General features: G+C 47.7%; 1 protein-coding gene across 1 annotated transcript in view; it reads left to right on the top strand.

Moving 5' to 3' along the window:
- The window catches only part of LOC140453126 (uncharacterized), a 92,696-nt gene that overhangs the window by 6,526 nt on the left and 65,282 nt on the right, over nt 1–20,888 (top strand). The window contains exons 3-4 of the mRNA XM_072547536.1: nt 7,234–7,378; nt 15,312–15,431. Of these exons, the coding sequence (XP_072403637.1) occupies nt 7,234–7,378; nt 15,312–15,431 (265 nt within the window). The remainder of the gene's footprint in view (nt 1–7,233; nt 7,379–15,311; nt 15,432–20,888) is intronic.

Raw genomic sequence — 20,888 nt, 5'->3', positions numbered from 1 at the left:
GTGTGTGGGTTTGGTGGTCGTGCACTGTCATCGATAGAGAGCTGGTTGTCAGACAGGAAACAAGGAGCAGGAATCAATCGGTCTTTTTCTAAGTGACAGGCGGTAAGTAGTGGGGTACCACATGGAGTGATGCTTGGGTCCCAGTTATTCACAATATATATTCATGATGTAGATGAGGGGACAAACAGCCATGATCATACTGAATGGTAGATCAAGCTCAAAGGGCCGAATGGCCTACTCTGCTCCTATTCTTCATGTTTCTATGAAACCTTACCATTTTCAATTCAAATTACACTGAACAAGAAAACAAAATGACTGCCACCAAATGGTTTTCACTTTGGGGATGAAGTTTAATTCTTTGATTGTGTTGCCCTGCCAGGGGCAATTGTGTTCATCGTAAATGCACTGATTCAGTAAGGGCACCCATCTGGAATCCAATTACAATTCAGCTCAATCTTCTTGCAAGAACGAGCATGAAATATTACTGAAAAACCACCCAACACCAAGTTATAGCCAAACAGATTTATTTGGAAGTCTGAGCTTTCAGAGCACTGATCCTTCATCAGATATAACCTGGTGTTGTGTGATTTTTAACTTTGTCCACCCCAGTCCAACACTAACACCCCCCACTTCATGATCATAGAGCAGTACATCACAGGAATAGGCCCTTCGGCCCACAGTGTTTTGCCAAACATGAAGCCAAATTAAACTAATCCCTTTCTGCCTGTCCTTGTGCTATTTCCCTCCATTCCTTGCCTATTCATGTGCTTATCTAAAAGTCTCTGAAAGGCCCCATGGATCTGCCTCCACCCCCACCCCTGGCAGCATGTTCCAGACTCCTCCCACTCTCTGTGAAAAATACATGACTCTCACATCTCCTTTCAACTTTCCCCTTCTCACCTTATAACCATGCCCATGAGTATTAGACATTTCAACTCTGAGGAAAAAGATTCTGAATGATACTGTATCTATGCATCTCACCATTTTATAGACTTCCATCGAGTCTTCCCTCAGCCTCTGCTGCTCCAGAGAAAACAACCTGAGTATGTCTACTCTCTCCCTCTCGCTCATACCCTCTACCCCAGGCAGCATCCTGATAAACCTCTTCTTCACCCTGTCCAAAGCCTCCATTATTGCCATCCTGCAATGTGCTGACCAGAATTGAATGCAGCATTCTAAATGTGGCTGAATCAAAGTCTTGTAAAGCTGCAACTTGACGTCCCGAATCTTGTATTCACTCCATGAGGAATAAAGACAAGCATGGTCATATGCTTTCTTTCCCACCCGAGCTACTTGTGTGGCCACTTTGAGGGAGCTATGGACTTCAACCCCAAGATCCTTCTCTGTATCAATGCTGTTTAGGGTCTTGCTGTTAACCATATACTTTTCCTTAACATCTGATCACCCAAAGTACATCACCTCACACTTACCCAGATTCAACTCCATTGACCATTGCTCCGCTCATATCTGTGACCGATCGATCTCCCACTGTATCCTGTGACAACCCTCTCCCACACCTGCACCGATCTTTGTGACATAACAAAAACCATTTGAATAACTGCTGGGTAACTGGCTGCCTTCTGCCCCAAGGCCCAATGATTGCCCTGCAGAAGAACTGAAGGAGTTAATTGCAGGAAAGTTGTGTCTTCAAACAGACAGCCAAATGTAAATGTAACAGGAGCAGGGAAGCTACTTTTGATAAGAATTCAGTCTGCACAGTAGTCAGTATTGTGGATGGAAGAATCTAAAGGATCATCAATGATGGAAACTTGAAGGACTGGAAAAGCTTTAAGATTTCATCTTCAGGATTCTTCAGTAACAGAAGAGCAATATTGCACAGACATGGAATCCTGAACCTCCAGAGAGAGACATTGTTGGTTGGAGTCGGTGTTAAATGCCATCATTAATCGGGTCATAGTGAAGTTGGGTTGTGAGGCTGAACTTACTTGAGGGGACTTATTTTGGTCGCTACATGCAGTAAAGTTTAAGGAATTAATTCAGTATTTGATTGTGATATTTCTGAATCAGTTGCTAAATTAAAGGGAACTTGTGGTGATTTACCCACAACATCATGGTGTTAACTTCAAGCCCAGCCTGCTTTGTACTCTGGCTCTCCTGTACAAAGGGCAGCCCTTGCTCTGACTGTAGGAACTGACAGATTATACCATTCAGAGTTCAAACAAAACTATCTCTCAATGCTGCATCTTCGCATGAATTAGTGACACTAAATAAATCTTTGGGAGAGACAAGGTGGCTGTTTGCTGGGACATCTGGCCGGACCAATCACACACAACAATGACATTCTCAGGACTGCAATAAACATCAAAGGCTGCTGGCACTGACTGGAACTGGCTGAAGCTTCATCAATACCTTGCTTCATGAGGATCTCTTTAGCAATGGGGCCCACTGCAGAAAAGGAATTACTGACCTGGAGCAGCTTCTGTTTCAAATGGAGAGCTTGGTGACTCTGTACCTGTGGGTCTGTCGGGTCCATACCTCCCATCGAACTTCTCACGTTGGTCCTTCAACAACACTGGACTGTGGGGCTGATACTAATATGTTGGAATTTGAAAATAAGCCTTAATTCCCCCCATTTCAGCTCCGTCTTTGAAATAACTCCACCAAGGCTGGAACCCCGTCATCAAGTCACCAACACAAACATAATCCATGACATTGACCGAGCAAGCTCAGAGCTGGCTCCTCGAGGGAGTGGAACCCCTGACACTCTGTTTGTATCTGTCAGCCAGGGCCCCCTGATTGGACCAGATTAACAGCCCCAATCAGGGAACTCATATTCCAGGATATCCACCTGACTGACCTTGTTCCAGTCACTACATCCTTTCCCTCTGAGACCTGGGCCAGAGGCCTGTTCTTTCTCCTGTACCTTCTCCTGGGATATTTTTGCTTCAGATACAGTTCCCCTGACAATGCCTCGGATATTGGCAGCATGTACATTCTGTGGGCCACCTACTGTACCCGGAGTGTCTCAGCCAGGATTCATATTCTACATCTTCATCAGACGATAAGCGCATCAAGGCTGTAACATCTGTCATGGCCATCTCATCCTCAGAGGTTTCTTCAATGTTCGGTGAAGTGGGTGAACCCCATGGATTCTGACAGCCTTGCTGGACGTTCTGAGGGGCTGGGTACAGTTTGTTCCTGCCCCAGTTACATGGTTGCAGCTGTCATGTGATCCACATGCTTGTTCCGGACCGCCTCACCTTCCTGAACTTTATGGGACCTGCCCTTGCATTGACCAAGCCTCTTACCCTCGCAGGGTCATTCCTGTGGTTTTGACAATCCTACCTCATCCCCTTTGGTAAACTGTCTCTCTCGCTGAGTGGACTCTTGTGTCCAGCATTGATGTTCCTGATGTTGTTTTACCCTCCTCCCTGCCCAGATCCAGGAAGATCAGGTTTAACCTGGTGCAGCATCTTGTCCCCATTAGCAACTCTGCTGGAGCTGTCCCTGGAGCTGGGTGAGGGGTGGTCTGATATCAAACAGGAACTGGGACAGTTTGGTATCACGTGAAGCTGTATGGCTGTTTCTTTGAGCCTACCTTCAAAGGTTGCCCTGCACTTTCCACCAGACCATTGGACAGTGGATGGTATGGGGCTGTCCCTTCCTGCCTAATGCCACTCAGCTTTGGGAATAATGGGCCGTTGTCTGTGACCAACATTCCCTTGAGTCCATGCATTGTGGAGGATGCTTGCACCTTTCCAATCGTTTTCCCCGTGTTGAACAAATGGATTCTGTGCATATCCAACCACTTTAAATGAGCATCCACAATGACTGAAAACACGGAGTGTGTGAAAGGGCTGGCGTTGTAGACGTGTGACTGAGTTCAGGGTTTACCCAGTCATTCCCACAAATGTTGGGGAGCTGCTGGTGGTAATTTGTGTCCTTGTTGGCACTCTGGGCACTGCCCCACCAATGCAGCTATGTCATCATCCAATCCTGACCAGCAGATGTAACTTCTCACTAACATCTTCATTTTGGAATCCCCTGGATGACCCCGGTGGAGTTCAGCCAGTATCTGTCAATGACCTTTACTCGGGACAATCACTCCTGCTCTCCATAACAATATGCCACCCTTTATGGTGATCTGGTCTCACTGAGTCCAGAAAGGTTTCAATTCTGGTGATGGGTTCTTTCCACTATCACCACCAGCTGTGTTTGTTTTGCCAGGACGGGATGTTTTTGTGGCAACAATCTGATATTTTCGGTGGTGACCAGAAGGGTGTCCAGAAAGTTTAAAACCAGAACAGACTCTTCTTGTGGTGGAACCACTGGCCAGTGGGAGGTGCCTCAATGTATCTGCATTTCCCACTTGGCCTCCCGGACAGGGTTGTAACTTGTCACTGTCTGCCTCAGAATAAGAGCCCACCACTGTATTCATCCTGAAGGTCTGGGCGGCATGGCCCAGTCCTCTTTAAGTAGCCCTAGCAGGGGATTGTGGTCTGTTCCTATTACAAATGTACACACGGAAAGGTACAGGTGGAACTTTCTCACATCAAAGGTGACCACAAAACCTTCCTTCTCTATCTGGGCGTATCTTCGTTCAGCATTAGCCAAATTCCAGGAAGCATGCACTATCGAGCGTTCCTCTCCATTGGCCCTCCAGTGAGCCCAACACTACCCTGATACCCCACAGGGAGGTATCACACATCAGCACCATATCTCGCTTGGGATTGCAGTGAGCAAATACCTGAGACAATGACAGCTGCTTCTCTACTTCCCTAAAGGCAACATCTGAGCTCCAAGGCCATTCCCAAGGCTGACCCTTTTTCAATAGAAGATGGAAGGATGCCAGAATGGAGGCCAGGTTGTGGATGAACGTTCTGTAATAATCCACCAACCCAAGGAAAGGTTTATGCTCCGGTGCAGATGAAGGAGCCTCGGGATCTTTTTTCAATGAATCTCAACCAGTTCTGTCCTATCAAGCTTGGGTCTGGGCTTTTTACTACAATCAGTGGGAACTGAACCAGCTCCTTCTCAGAAAAGACTGGAACTGAAGTTGTACCCTTAATCTGGAAAGGGTCCCCAGTACAGGCTCTCAGCCTGGCCGAGATCTTACACAGACTTAAGGGTTAGAGTCCTGAGGGAATTTTGGTAAAGACTGGTTCCACAATCACTGATTCAGCCGCGCTGGTATGGACCTCCATTGGAACTGGGTGACCATTTAACCCGACCTTTATTTTGATTGGTTCTGATTTGGAGATGATGGAGCATTTTAACTGTTCCTAACCAGCTGTTGGTGAACTTTCCAGTGTGTGCACTCTCCTGGATAACGTCCTGTGAGTTCTTATTCAATTCAGGTCAAGTGGGACCCTTTGCCGTCTCGGGTCCACCTACTGGCTGTGACTACAATGGTCTACCAGGCCGGATCAAGAAGAAAACATCAACTGGTTGTCCGAGGCCTGGCTTTGTTTTGGGGTTTTGCTGTGGGCTGTCCAAGGGTCCCTCTGTTCAGGATATGTCCTGAGTGAGGCTGTGCAATGGCCTTCCCTCATGTGGTGTTCCCAAGCTCAGTCGACCTGGTGAGACTGTCCACTTCCACCAACATACCCTGTAACTCAAGCTCCACTTGCTGTATTTTCTAACCACAAAGCCAGTTGTAGTGCCTGTTTGAAGTCCTGTTGGGCTTCAGCGAGTCAGTGCTTTTGCATGGTCACCTCATAAAGCCCACACACCAAACGGTGTCTCAGCATCTCACTGAGGGTTAAACCAAAATCATATTCCTCTGTCAGTTGTCTGAACCAAATCTCTGATACGGATTTCCCTGAAAGGTTCTCAAACTGTCAAGTAATACCGATGGTGTCTCAGAATGAGAGCAGGCTTGGGTCTGAAACAAACCTTCACTAAATCTATCAACTCTTGAAATGTTTTAGTGTCTGGTGCTGCAAGAAAACTCAGGCTCCTAATAACCAAAAAGGTTGTGAGGCCACGCGCTGTCAGTAGAATTACTCATTGCTTGTGTTCTGCTGTAATGTGATTTGCCGGAAAAAATACTGCATTTTTCCACATTCTGGGCCCAGTCTTCGTTTTTCAGGATTGAATGAGTCAAGCTTCCCAAATAGCAGCACAATGTCAGAAATGTTGAGCCCAACTCAAAGACACCTGTTGCAAGTGGATCTCTTCAGGAATGTGCTTTTTTCTCATCATTACAGAAATAACTCACTGAAAGCTGGTATCCCATCACCAAGTCACACTTTATTGACACCAACGGAGTCAATAACACTGACCCAGCTAGCTCAGAGCAGGCTCCTGGAGGGAGCAGAACCCCTGGACACTCCAGTTTGTATCTGTCAGCCAGGGCTCCCTAATTGGCCAGGTTAACAGCCCCGATATGGGAACTCATATTCTCTGAGATCCACCTGGCTGACCTTGTGTCAGTCACGACGGTGTTCAGTAACTGCACCTCCTGCTGAGTAAGCCATTGAGCTGCTGCCTTCAGGAATTCTGACAATTCTCTTGTCTCCCAGTTTAATCTTACCTCATGGTTCTTCAGATTCATCTGAGAAGGAACTGAGAAGAGACTGATGCCCCCATTGAAGCTGCTATGTTTGATGTGGTGGTGATGTGGTTTCTTTGGGGATTAACAGAAACTCAGATCAGACACCTTAGTAATTATTACAGTATGTTTATGATCACACTGAGCACGGCAGTAAGGTATCAGAGCAGCATCACTCTCTACATCTTCATCAAACTCACTGCATGGAAAGGTTTGGCCTCATCCTAAACATTTTCTCACACGGATCCCTGCCATTGTCCCTCTGAAATCTGTAAATGTCCCGGGACAGAAAATGGTGGTGAATTTGGACAGAAACGCACAGAGGAAATAGAAACATTTTGTGGAAGGATTTGATTCAAACTGTGAGGCATTTCATTTTAAATTAAAGCAGCAATATCTATTGAAGGTCAACTTACAGCATGGTTGTGTCAAACTAATTTACATATTTCCATTTAAAACAAATGTAAATAATTGGTCCCTCAGCACACACAGTGATGACATCATGATAAAGGCTGATGGGTTCTGATGAAGAGTCACTGGACTCGGAACATTCATTCTGCTTTCTCCCCACAGATACCAGACCTGCTGAGTTTCACCAGCAATTACTGTTTTTGTTTCATGACAGAGACTGAACTGTAATAAATAAGTTAATATTGACCCTAATGTGTGAATCCCTGTTTCTTATCCAGTCCAATGCTAACTGTCTTTGCATTTTCCAGCCTGGAGTCTGATCTACGTAAGGTCCTGATGGATATGGATTTTCCAATGGACAGTGAAACCTTTGTACTTCCAAATGTTAAGGCTGCTGTGATCAAAGTGGATATGAATGTTCCTGAGTTTAAGGTTATTGCCAATTTCTCATGGGTAAGTGTTTTCACAATGCAGTAATTAATAAGATTAGATTACATTACATTACAGTGTGGAAACAGGCCCTTCAGCCCAACAAGTCCACACCGCCCCGCCGAAGCGCAACCCACCCATACCCCTACATTTACACCTTACCTTACACTACGGTCAATTTAGCATGGCCAATTCACCTGACCTGCACATCTTTGTGACTTGTGGGAGGAAACCGGAGCACCCGGAGGAAACCCACGCAGACACGGGGAGAACGTGCAAACTCCACACAGTCAGTCGCCTGAGGCGGGAATCGAACCCTGGGTCTCAGGCGCTGTGAGGCAGCAGTGCTAACCACTGTGCCGCCGTGCCACCCAATAAGGGTGTAGTAATGAAATGTGACATTGTCTGACTTGATAATATTTGAGTATTAAATACCCCCCCGGAGTAAGGATCACACAAATATTTAACTGCAACAGTTCAATAGAATCAGATCATTTCTAACTGGATAATCTGAACAATGACCAAGGGGGAAAGTCCCAGCTTTGTCGTGTTGCTTGTGATGAGACTACATGGGCCCTGTGCTCTCCTGGAGATGGGTGCTGTGGTGCCAGCTGTTTCCAGTATACCTCACATGGTACAGCCTCTTGAGAAGGTGCCCCCTGAGCCCTGTGTGTTACTGGAACCAGGTGATGAGCTGCTATCCTGGTTTTACACAGCAGCCTCCCTGCCTGATGTAATACTGAATTCCCCAACTTGGACCACCCAGGGCCAAGCACCAAACATGTGCATCACAGAATCTTTATTCAGGAACATATCCAGTGTCATGGGCAAATGGGAACTGACCATCCTTGTGCAGTGCCCGAGTGCCTGTCCTGGTGTTCCTGTGCAGCTTTACCCCTTTGGTTACTGCATGGTTAGTGGAAAGCAGCTGACATCCAATGGGGGAGACTGCAGGTGGCTTTTGCAGGATTTCCTGGGGAAACCCTGGGCCTGGCTTCAGACTGAACCATCTCCCAACAGACAGCAGCTGTCTGGACTGACAGGGTAAGGGACAACAGCAAGGGGACTTGTGGAGTGGCCACAGTGAGAGCACAAATGCTGTCGCCCTGAGAGAGGGCAGCAGGTTGATGCTCCATGGTGCCTCTGCCAGTCCCCCTGGCAGCATCCCCAGATCCCTAGTGATCTGTTGGAGGATGAGCTGCTGGCCTGCTCCAAGAGCCTGCAAACCCTTTTGCCCACTGGGATCCACAGTCATGTTCACAGCAGGTCTGAGTCTGCATGGGACCAAGCACAACCTCAGTCTGAACTCTCACTGCAGCATTGAGGGGTTTCTTGGCTTCTGTCTGAGCTTCAGCAGAGGCTGAGACAGTGAGTACAGATACTGGATCACTGCCCTGTCAGCTGCTGCACTCAAAGAGCTGGTTCCCACTGGCCCAGGGGGAAATGATGGGATCCAAGCTCTGTACAGTGCCCTCTGTCACATTGGGACTGAGCTTCACCATGCCCTTTGATAGGCTGTCTGACATGGCCTGCTAATGTCCCAAGCATCTCAGTGTGTATTCCCATCAACCTCCTTCTGTAGGCCTCCCATTAATGTCCCCATCTGTGTTCCCTGCAGCAGAACCTGCCCTCCATTGAGTTGGCACACGACATACCCATTTCCCCTGGCAGCTCACCTGTGAGATCAAGTTACAATGCCCCCTCACCAGTGACCTGGGTTTGAACTTCCACCTCCTCACGGCTGTGAGCAGGTCCCCAGCCGGCAGTTCCTGGGAATCTGAAAGCAGCCAATCAGAACGGGAGGGTTGGGATGTTGGAGGGAGAGGCAGAGGAAAGCACCAGATCCATGGTCCCACAGTCTGCAGCTTTCATTTGATTCCCCATCTCAGGGTGAGAGTGAGGATGGGATTGAGAGCAGCAGAGGCAGTTACTCACCGTCATCCTTAATGTCCCCCATGAAGCCATGGGCTCTGTTCCAGCTGTCCCCATGATTCTCAGCATATTCCCAGAGGTCCCTCTGTGAATGAAATGGTCCTGTCCCCACTGATTCTGTCGGCCCTGTAGCTATTATGGAGAACCTTCTGCTGTAAAATGTGATTGAGTCTGTTGCAGTGTGTTGGGGTGATGACCCACAGCTGAATCGCTGGATGGGAGTGGAAGCAGCAAGAGGTGGTGTTCGTCTGTGTGACTGTGTGTATGTCTGTGTGTGTGTGTGTCTGTGTGTATGTCTGTGTGTATGTCTGTGTGTGTGTGTGTGTCTGTGTGTATGTCTGTGTGTGTGTGTGTGTGTGTGTCTGTGTGTGTCTGTGTGTGTGTATGTGCGTGTCTGTGTCTGTGTGTCTGTGCGTGCGTGTCTGTGTGTGTTTGTCTGTGTTTATATGTGTGCGTGTCTTTGTGTGTCTGTGTGTATGCGTGTGCCTGTGCGTGTGTGTGTGTCTGTGTGTGTGTCTGTATGTGTGTGCGTGTCTGTGTGTGTGTGTGGGTGTCTGTGTGTGTGTGTGTGTGTGTGTGTGTGCCTGTGTGTCTGTGTGTTTGTGTGTGTTGCGTGTGTGTCTGTGTGTGTGTCTCTGTATGCGTGTGTGTGTGTGCCTGTGTGTGTGCATGTGTGTACGTGTGTATCTGTGTGTGTGTGCGTGTGTGTCTGTGTGCGTGCATGTGTGTCTGTGTGTGTGTGCGTGGAAAAACATTTCGAAAGCTCAGGATGAAAGTGAAAAACATCCAAGTGCTAGCAGAGTCAGCAGTTAATTTGTTCATCTGTAGAGCAGTGATCTCTCTGATTCGTGATCCTGAAGGTATTAAGAATCAGCCATGCAGAACAGGGCTGAAGTCACATCTTAGTTTGAATGAATTGCGAGGTGCTGCCTTTTGGGAAAACAAATCTTAGCATGACTTATACAATTAATAGTAAGGTCCTAGGGAGTGTTGCCGAGCAAAGAGATCTTGGAGTGCAGGTTCATAGCTCCTTGAAAGTAGACTCACCGGTAGACAGGATAGTGAAGAAGGCGTTTGGTATGCTTTCCTTTATTGGCCAGAGTATTGAGTACAGGAGTTGGGAGGTCATGTTACAGCTGTACATGACATTGGTTAGGCCACTGTTGGGATATTGCCGACCATTAATCCTCATGTGAGGTAAACCTAATGAACGAATCCTCAAATTTCTGTGACCAGATGCATGTCCAGCAGTCTCTTAAATATCCCCAATGACCTCGTTTCCACAACTGCTGCTGGCAACACATTCCATGCTCTCACAACTCTCTGTGTAAAGAACCCACCTCTGACATCCCCTCTATACTTTCCGCCAAACAGCTTAAAACTATGACCCCTCTTGTAAACAATTTCGGCCCTGGGAAAAAGTTTCTGGCTGTCATCTATGCCTCTCATTATCTTGTACAACTCAATTAGGTCCCCTCTCTGCCTTCTTTTTTACCAGGGAATAAAGTCCGAGCTCAGTCAACCTCTCTTCGTAAGATAAGCCCTCCATTCCAGGCAGCATCCTGGTAAACCTCCTCTGAACTCTCTCCAAAGCATCCACATCTTTCCTATAATAGGGCGACCAGAACTGGACACAGTATTCCTAGTGTGGTCTAACCAAAGTTTTATAGAGCTGCTACAAGATCCCATGGCTCTTAAACTCAATCCCTCTGTTAATGAAAGCCAAACATCATATGCTTTCTTAACAACCCTGTCCACTTTTAAGGGATCTGTGTACCTGCACACCAAGATCCCTCTGTTCCTCCACACTGCCAAGAATCCTGTCTTTAATCCTGTATTCAACTTTCAAGTTCGACCTTCCAAAATGCATTACTTTGCATTTATCCACGTTGAACTCCATCTGCAACCTCTCAGCGCATCTCTGCATCCTGTCAATGTCCCGCTGCAGCCTACAACAGTCCTCTATACTGTCAATGACACCTCCAGCCTTTGTGTCATCTGCAAACTTGCTAACCCATCCTTTAATCGCCTCATCCAAGTCATTAATAAACATTACAAAGAGGAGAGGCCCAAGAACAGAACCCTGTGGAACACCACTCACCACTGACTTCCAGGCAGAATATTTTCCTTCCACTACCACTCGCTGTCTTCTGTCAACCAGCCCATTCTGTATCCATACAGCTAAATTTCCCTGTATCCCCTGACCTTCTGAACAAGCCTACCATGGGGAACCTTATCAAATGCCTTACTAAAGTCCATAGACACAACATCCACCGCTCGCCCCTCATCAACTTCCTCAAAGAACTCAATAAGATTTGTGAGACATGACCTGCCCCTCACAAAGCCATGCTGACTGCCTTTAATCAAGCCATGCTCTTCCACATGGTCATAAACCCTATCCCTCAGAATCCTTTCTAACACCTTGCAGACGACAGACGTGAGACTTACTGGTCTGTAATTTGCAGGGATTTCCCTATTTCCTTTCTTGAAGAGAGGAATTACATTTGCCTCTCTCCAGTCCTCAGGTATGACTCTGGTGGAGAGCGAGGATGCAAAGATCTTCGCAAGTGGCAAAGCAATCACATTTCTCGCTTCCCAAAGCAGCCGAGGACAATGCTGGTGACTTTTCAATCTTAATGTTTGTCAAAATTTTCAGCACATTAGCTTCCTCAATCTCTATCTGTTCCAGTATGCTTACCTCCTCTTCTATGGTTTCATTCAGTACAAGGTCCTTTTACTTCGTAAAGACAGAAGCAACAAACTCATTTAGGGCTTCCCCTACCTCCTCAGACTCTGTACACAAGTTCCCAATGCTATCCCTGATCGGTCCTACTCTTTCTTTGATCATTCTCTTATTCCTCACATTGTTGTAAAATGCCTTTGGATTCTCCCTAAACCTTCCTGCCAAGCCTTTCTCGTGCCCCCTCCTGGCTCTCCTCAGACCATTTTTGAGCTCCTTCCTCACCTGCCTGTAATCCTCTAGGGCTGAGCTTGACCCTAGCTTCCTCCACCTTACGGAAGCTGCCTTCTTCCTTTTGACGAGAAGCTCCTCCACTCTCATCATCCAAGGTTCCTTCATCTTACCCCTTCTTGCCTTTCTCATAGGAACACTTAGCCTTGTCATTGCTCCGGAAAACAGTCTTTCCAAAATCACCTTTTGTCAGGTTTTAGCTCAACTGTGTTACTTCCATTTCAGAGCACCAGCCAACCTCTGAACCCTGGATCATGTGATGTTCTCCTAATGGTTGAACCAGGTGAATAGCCCCAATCAGGGAGTGTATATTCTCTGAGGGCCTGCTGCCTGACCTTGTTCCAATCCCTGCACTTTCCCCAATTGAGAGCAATAAGGGAAATGGGAGTGAGCAGACGAGACTAGACTCTCACAGCTCCCTTTACACACCTCAGTTTTCACAACTCTCCCCCCTGTCCCTCCAATACTGTCACAGTGTCCTCTTCCCACCCACACTCTCACAGCTCTGGGAACACAGTGATTTTTGTCTAAAGTTTGGGAGTCACTGATCCACACACTTTCCCTGTTCCCGATGCTCCAGCTGTCCTCTCCTCCTGTGCACCTTCCGGAAAGGATCCTCAGGGACAAGGGATGGCCATTGCAGACACAGACACGTGGCCAACCCTCCCATTATAGCAGGGGAAAGGTACACGGCCTGTCACAGTGTGACCCAGCAATGCATGAGCAGGCCCTTGGCCTCTTAAACATGTGATCCCATTGGCTGGTCTGCACTATGTCCCAGAAAGGGCCTCCCATACTGTCCCTGTGCTCTGTGTAACCTCACACTGCAGAGAGGGGAGGTCTTTTATCAGGACCACATCATCAATTGTCACTCTTCATCTGACCAGGAGGATGTAGAGGGGGTAAGGGGGTCTAGGGCCCAGACTCTCCACACACAGTGACCCAGCTGAGGTAATGACCAAACACTGCCTTCCCTGATGTCCTTGGGAGCTGCCCATTCACTGCCTGAGGCCTGAAGGGTCCTGACATGCTGTGGGACTGCCTCACAGCTACAGGAGCTCACTGTGTCCCCATGGCTCCTGGAGGTGCTGGGGTCACTGGCAGAGGGGCTGAGGAGGCTCTGTGTGTACTTGGAGCACACTGAGAGAAGGCCCCGAGCCAGAAGGAGTCTCTTCTCCTCCGTTGTATGGGACACCTGCCCCATTGTGTGATGGGGAGATGGAGGAGCCCCTGGGAGAGACTCTCCAGCTATGTTGTTCCTCTCTCACCTGGTCACCCTGTGTGTGTGTATCCATCAAGTGACCTGCTAGATGTGGCTCTCCATGAGGGGCACTAACCCATCGATACAGGAAGCAAGACACACCCATGGCTGGGACAGGATAGCACCGATGGCCTGAATGGACTCCTCCATTGTCCATCCGTGGGGTTGTCAGCCCCTGGAAGCTCCCTCACCTCTCGCTGCGACTGCAGCAGGTTCCATGTTACTGACTGCAGAGGCCCCTCATCAGCCTGGGGCTCAGCCTGGGCCTGGCCTCTACCAGACCTCTGTCTGTCAGTGGCTTCAGTCATCACAGTCTCCATTAGCTGCTCAGGAGAGGCAGTGATGTACTCAACAGCTTGTGACATTGTATCAGATAGTGAGCAGATAGCCACTGCCCGGAGAGGGTCTGTGTTGGTTGGGGGGGGGGGAATGTCGGGGAATGATGTGATGCTGCATCCTCTGAAGGATCCTTCTTCTCCGAGTGGAATACAGCTCCCTGGTCTCAGCAGCTGACTGTCCTTCTGGAGCACGGAGTCCTGTCTGAGAAAACACAAACAGTCAGGGGGTAAGGGCTTCAGATCCCCTCCTCCCAGCCCTGCCCTGCCTGTTGTGAATCTCTGTGTGCCCAGTGGTGACACAGGAGCTCAATGCCCCCTCACTCTCTTTGCTGTTCCACCTCACGGGGGGAATGGACTGGAAATCAAGCCCTCCTATTCCCAGAGTCATGACAAAAGTTAATGATTTTTACATCATATTCAAAACTCCCTCATTTACTTGTCTTTTTAGACCCAGGTTAACAGAAAACATGGACCAGGTTTTCATCCTAAACTATTTCCTTCAATTTATTCCTGGTACACGGGTGTCACTGGCGAGGTCCGCACTTCTTGCCCGTTGGGAATTCCCTTTGAGAAGGTGGTGGTGAGCTGCCTTCCTGACCCACTGCTGTCCAATTCAGACTTTATCGCGATTGACACAACTGAGTGGCTTGCTCGGCCATTTCAGAGGGCAGTTGGAAATCAGCCAAGTGATCCTGATGAACAAGATCGCTCTGCTCACAGGATGAAAAGTTCTTTTGAGATGGGTGCCAGGCCCTGTCTTTCAGTGAGGGGACACTGAGATTGGCACCTCATTACCCACTCCCACTTATCCATTCAGCATGTCCCTCATCCCCCAAGTCCTATTACCATTGGGCCTTTTCCTTGTGTGGGAACAGCACCCGCTCCTACTGCCAACACCAAGATGGGCCCCATCATTAAAAACAGAGGGTTCAGGGAGGCTCCAAGTCCATAAACTGCATTTTCTGTCTGATTCCCATTAAACATTCCTGAAAGATTGATGAACTGTGGAATGCTGGGATAGTCCAACAGGTTTATTTGGAAGCACTAACATTCTGAGGCGCTGCTCCTTCATCAGGTGGTTGTGGAGTCTAAGATTGTAAGACACAAGATTAAGAGCAAAATTTTGCTATCTGTCTTATGATCCTACAGCACAACCACCTGATGAAGGAGCAGCGCTCCGAAGGTTAGTGCTTCCAAATAAACCTGTTGGACTGTAACGAGGTGTTGTGGGATTTTTAACTTTGTCCACCACAGTCCAACACCAACTCCTCCAAATCATATCCCACATTCAGAGTGAAGGTTGGAGTGACAGATCATCAACTCCCTTAAAACCCACTCTCTGCCTCGTTCAACCTGTCCCCATGGAATTATTAAACAACAAGGTTACATTGTCAGTGGCTTGTTCAGTAAAAGACGATGGAAACTATTTCAAACAATCTTATTGTCATTGTGCAGGTGGGCCCTGATGGTCGGATGGAGGTCACTGCTGTTCGGATTTCTTTTTCATTTGCATTACCCATGGCCAGGAACGGGAGGGCCGTTGTCACTCAGTTGAAGAATGAACCCTCCATCCAGGTAATGGAAGGAACCCACTCCCTCTGAATCTGGATTGATCTGGATTCCAGACTGTCAATGTTTCTGTTTGTTATTCCCTTTGTGGATGAATCTGGGGATTATTCTCTCTTTATCTGGAACCTGCTGTGTCTCCAGTATTTCTGACATGGCTCCTCCTCACTTCAGCTAAAGGCAGGCTTTAATTCCTGGGCTTCACGTGAACAAGATCTTACATTTACAATCATCATGACATCATCTGAGTATATCCGATCCACCCCATCTCCTTCTATATACCGCGAGAATAAATCTGTTTATTCACCAAACATCGAACTACAGGAGATTACGGTGACACAGTAACTCAGTGATTAGCTGCCTCACAGCGCCAGGGACCTGGGTTCGATTCCAGCTTCAGGCGACTGTCTGTGTGGGGCTTGTACATTCTCCCCGTGTCTGCGTGGGTTTCCTCCGGGTGCTCCAGTTTCCTCCCACAGTTCAAAGATGTACAGGTTAGGTGAATTGGCCAAGCTAAATTGCCCATAGTCTTCACGAATATCGAGGTTAGGTACAGTATTCAGGGAAAATGTAGAGTAATAGGGTAGGGGAATGGGTCTGGGTGGGATACTCTTCGGAGGGTCGGTGTGGACTGGTTAGTAAATGGGCTGTTTCTACACTGTCGGGATTCTATGATATTATTGATCCAGACCTGTGGATAGCAGTATGTCCACAATCAGGATGTTATTCAGTGTAAATGGCTGGGACAGGGGCCTCGATATTAATGGGGAAATGGGGAGGGTGCAGGGAGCCCAGCAGGGGGTGAAGGACCTGACCAAGTAGACAAACAGGAGGCTGGAAGAACACAGCAATCCCGGCAGCATCAGGAGGTGGAGAAGTCAATGCTTCAGGTCTAACCCTTCATCAGGACTGGATGTGGGGAGGGGGGAGAGGGGGAGCTGCAGATAGAGAGAGGGGAGGGGAGGGATGTGGAGAGTAGCAGAACGGTGATGCAGTGATTGGTAAACACAGGTAATGGGTTCGACCTGTTTGGTCAATGGGAGGGATGGATCCAGTTGGGAACTGGAAGGAAGGGTCAGTGGGTGGAATGGAAGGAAGGAGGTGGGGCTGGAAAGGGAGCAGGGGGATGGGTGGGAAGGTTATTGGAGATTCAGGAACTCAATGTTAAGTCCTTTGGGCTGTAGGATGGCTGCCCAGGCCGACCTGACAAGGCTGGGGAGGTGGAGCTCCTCATGATCTTCCCTGGAGAGAGACATTTCCATCATTCTGTCCAGCCTCCCGAGGGACAGTCGCCCAGACTGACTGCCTGGTTTACAGCAAGAACAGAAATGTCAAGGGGATCTCATGAAACCTGCAAGAGCAGGAAATGGAATGAAATCAGAATGTGCTGGAGAAACTCAGCAGGTCTGGAAGCATCTGTGGAGAGAGAAACAGAGTTAATGTTATCCGTCCAATCTTGCTTTTCTGATGAACTGAGGAGATGTGCTGGGAGTGTGGCTGAATTAGGCCGGGTATGAATTGTTGTATTTCCCAATGACAGGTTGTGGTGTTGAGATAAAGCCGTGTGTTTACAGTTTGTCAGGTATTACACCAGACTGTGGTGCTTCGTACTTGGTTTACATTTGGATCCCATGAATATTCATTAACATAAAAACCCAGTCCTTCCTTGAAGACCCAGTCAACAGTGTGTGAGAATCTGGTGAGCCCGGTTCATGTTTGTTTCCCGGTGATTTACAGCGGCAGGTTTCTGCAGTTTGGTCTGAGGGCAGCACTTTCTCTTGGTTACGGCACAAGGGAGAGGGACAGAAAGATGGCAGCTGGCATGGAGCATTGGGAATGGCCAGGTTGTGGCAGTGAGGGGAGCTGGGGGAATGGGGTCAATGGGGTGGAGGGATACACAAGGAATTCAGGGGAGGGCAGAGGTGGGATAGGGAATGGCGATAGACTGGGAACAGTCAGACAGGGTAAGGAAATGAGGGGCCTTGAAGGTGGTGTCAGTCCTGTCCACATTTGGCTCCACCTCAGGCTGTTAGCTGATAAAGTCATTCCCGGGCGATGAGTTTATCTGTTCCCACTGAGGCACATCCCACAAGGAGCTGGTGTTGGTCTATTCCTCACCTGAACCACGGTGAGAGCAACATGCAGAGGCAGTGAGACTCTGGGTGGACAGGGTGGATCTGACAGGGAGTACCCTCTCTCCTCCAGCTGGGATCAGAACAAGATCAACTACAGTGAATCCAAATGGGAACATTCTGGATATACAGAACGCCCAAGGTCCAGGTAACTTTAGTTGTGTTCCAATCCCAGCTGATGGTGATACTGGACACATCAGATCTCAGAGTGAAACCTGACCTGATAAACCACAGTCATCTGGAACAAAGAACTGTGGGTTCTGGAAATCAGAAACACAACACAAAGTGCTGGAGAAACTCAGCAATTCTGAAGAAGGATCACTGGACTGGAAACATTAACTGTTTTTCTCTCTGTACATGTTGCCAGATCTACTGAGTTTCTCCAGCACTTGCCTGTTTCCTTTCAGATTCCCAGTATCCACAGTTCTTTGTTTTATATTGGGCTGAGGTGGGTGTTGGGTACATTCCCTACTGCTGTGTCCCCACAGACATGGCCCATTGTTGAACTCCAGACAAAGTGGAAGATGTTTTGAGTTTGCTCCACTGTCCAGGAGTGGAGTATGGGCCAAAGTTACAGCACATTGAGAAATGAAGAAACATCTCCCAGCTGATGACCAGCTCCTTATCTCCAATGGAGAGGGAATGTCACTTCCCCAGCCCAGTTTCAGTCACATCACAGTTGCCCACACCTTCCAGGTTTTAGCACACACCTCGGCTCCTCTGAATCACATTCCCAGCACCTTCAGGTAGTCTGCTCGGACAGGGCAAAGGGCAAAGGATTGATTGGTCCAGTTCTGAAAAGGAACAGGAGCTCATTCTTGCTGCAGTTGACCTTGTGTCCTGAAGCCAGTTTGAACTGGTCACAGATTCTCATCAATCTGATCACTGACGGTGGATCTGTGCAGAAAGCAGTGATGTTTTCCATGTGCAGGGATGATTTGAACTCAGTGCCTGCAGTATCTGGCATTTTCCCTTTTCCTACACCTGCCTCCTTCCTATTGTACTCAGTAAATGGTTCAATACAGCACACAAACAGGATGGGAGAGAGGACAGTCCTGCCTGGCTCCATCTCTGATCGGAAAGCTTTCCCATTCCCAACCATTATTTAAACTGTTCCACTGATGTTTGTTCAGAGCAGATGGATCCAATTGTGGAATCCCTGCATTAACCCCATTTGAAGAGCAAGTTGATTAAGTAGGTGTTGGATATTCTTCCAAAGGCCTTCTCCAGGTCCAAGCTGACAAGTCACGTCTCCAAACCCCTCTGGCCTCACTGAGGTGTTTGTCCAGACTCTCCCTCATACTGCTGTCTGAGACCTCCATGAGAGAGAACAGCAAAGACTGTGAGGTCTTTCTGCCTGTGGGCTTCCCATCCTAAACTCCAATGCAGTGGGACTTGCCATCCAGCCACAGCAACAATGAAGGTGAAGCCACTGCCTAGAATGACCAGCCAGGAATTCACCAGCAGCAGTGGGAGCTGCTGGACACCAGCAGGTCACTGGCTGGTTTGAGTTGGGTGACATGTTGATTCACCACGGTCAAGTATTTTTTCACAAAATTGCATCTCTTATATGAAGGTGACTGCCCACAACCTCCATAACTTTATGGGAAGGATAACCTGTTTCCCTAGAGTGGAACACCAAGGCCAGAGAATTGGACATTATTTCCTTCTGACCAGATCAATGGCCCATGGAGCCATTGCTGTGACCACTGCCTGTATGCACTGAGCTGCAGTATTCCACATTCTTGTCAATACAGTAAACAGCACTGACCTTGGTGAAGGACACAAGGTCAAATCACTTTGCTCAGTGAACATCTGCTGGACACAAAATGGAGGCAATCTTGATACATAATAAAACTCAGTTGGTTACCCGAGTGATGAAGGTTCAGGAAATAATATTAATATCACTTGGGAACCTGTGTTCTCAGGCAGGAGATACATGGATAGCTTTCAGGTTGATGTGTATTTCTAAAGTGTGTGTTAAGAATGGAGGAACACAGTTTTAGTTTCACTTTTGATTTTTGTTATTGGTATTGAAATGTTGGACAGTTTGTTCATCATCACTTTACTGTGGGTTTACAGACTGGAATAGATCTTGAGGTGAACAGTTCAGTGCATTAGAAATTAAAGTTATTGAAAGAGAAACAGCTGTTGTCTACTGACAGGGTTAACATAACACAGAAAGGCAGAATTGTACAGAAAATCAAAGGATACTTGTAGGTTCAGTCACATCGAAGAGCTACTGTCTGTTGAGCAGTCTCCAAAATCTCCTGGAGGTCAGTAAGGTGAAAACAGCACAGCCCAATTATACCTGTGTGAGCTGAATGGGGAACTTTAATGTGGAAACACGGTGATCCTCCTGTTCATGTACCTGTCCAAATATCTTTTAAAAGTTGTAACTGTACCTGCATCTGCCACTTCCTCTAACAGTTCATTCCACATATGAACCAGCCTCTGTGTGAGAACATTTCCCCTCAGCTTCCTTTTAAATCTTTCTCCACTCAGTTTAAAATTATGCGCTCTAGTTTTGAACTCCCTAACTCTTTGGGAAAAGAGTTTGTTTCTTACCTTATCCATGCCCCTCATGAATTTATAAACATCCATAATTAATTGGGGGAGGGGAAATTATATCGCTATTAGATAGGAGCTGTGGAGTATAAATTGGGAACATTGTTCTGCGGGAAATGTACAACAGAAATGTGAAGGCTGTTTAAGGAACACTGGTTGTGAGTGTCGGATAACTTTGTCCCACTGAGACAGGCAAAGGAATGGGAAGGTGAAGGAGCCTTGGATGGCAAGAGAAGAGGAGCTTCTTGTCAAGAGGAAGAAGGAAGCTTACTGAAGGTTTAGGAAGCAAGGATTTGGCACAGCTTTAAAGGATTAAAGTATGGCCAGGAAAGAACTCAAAAAATGGACTGAAGAGAGCTAGGAGGGGGCATGAAAAAGCCTTGGGGGAAAGGATTAGGGAAAACCAAGAGGCGGTCTACATTTACATGAGAAATAAGAGAATGATCAGCGAGAGGGTAGGGCTGATCAGGGATAATGGAGGGAACTTGTGCCTGGAGTCTGAAGAGGTAGGGGAGGCCCTAAATGAGCTTTTGTTTCTGTGTTCAAGAGAGAGGGACCTCGTTGATAATGAGAACATTGTGGACCAGGTTAATAAGCTTGAACAGATTGACATTAAGGAAATGGATGTGCTGGAAATTCTGGGAAGCATCAAGTTTGATAAGTCCCCAGGCCAGACCAGATATATCTGAGGTTACTACAGGAAGTAAGGAATGAGATTACTACACCTCTGGTAATGATCTTTGCATCCTTACTCTCCATGGGAGTA

Source organism: Chiloscyllium punctatum, chromosome 26, assembly GCF_047496795.1.
Source record: "Chiloscyllium punctatum isolate Juve2018m chromosome 26, sChiPun1.3, whole genome shotgun sequence".
In the NCBI taxonomy this organism is placed as follows: domain Eukaryota; kingdom Metazoa; phylum Chordata; class Chondrichthyes; order Orectolobiformes; family Hemiscylliidae; genus Chiloscyllium; species Chiloscyllium punctatum.
Note: the sequence above shows the minus strand (reverse complement) of the source record. Positions and strands in the feature narration are given on the sequence as shown.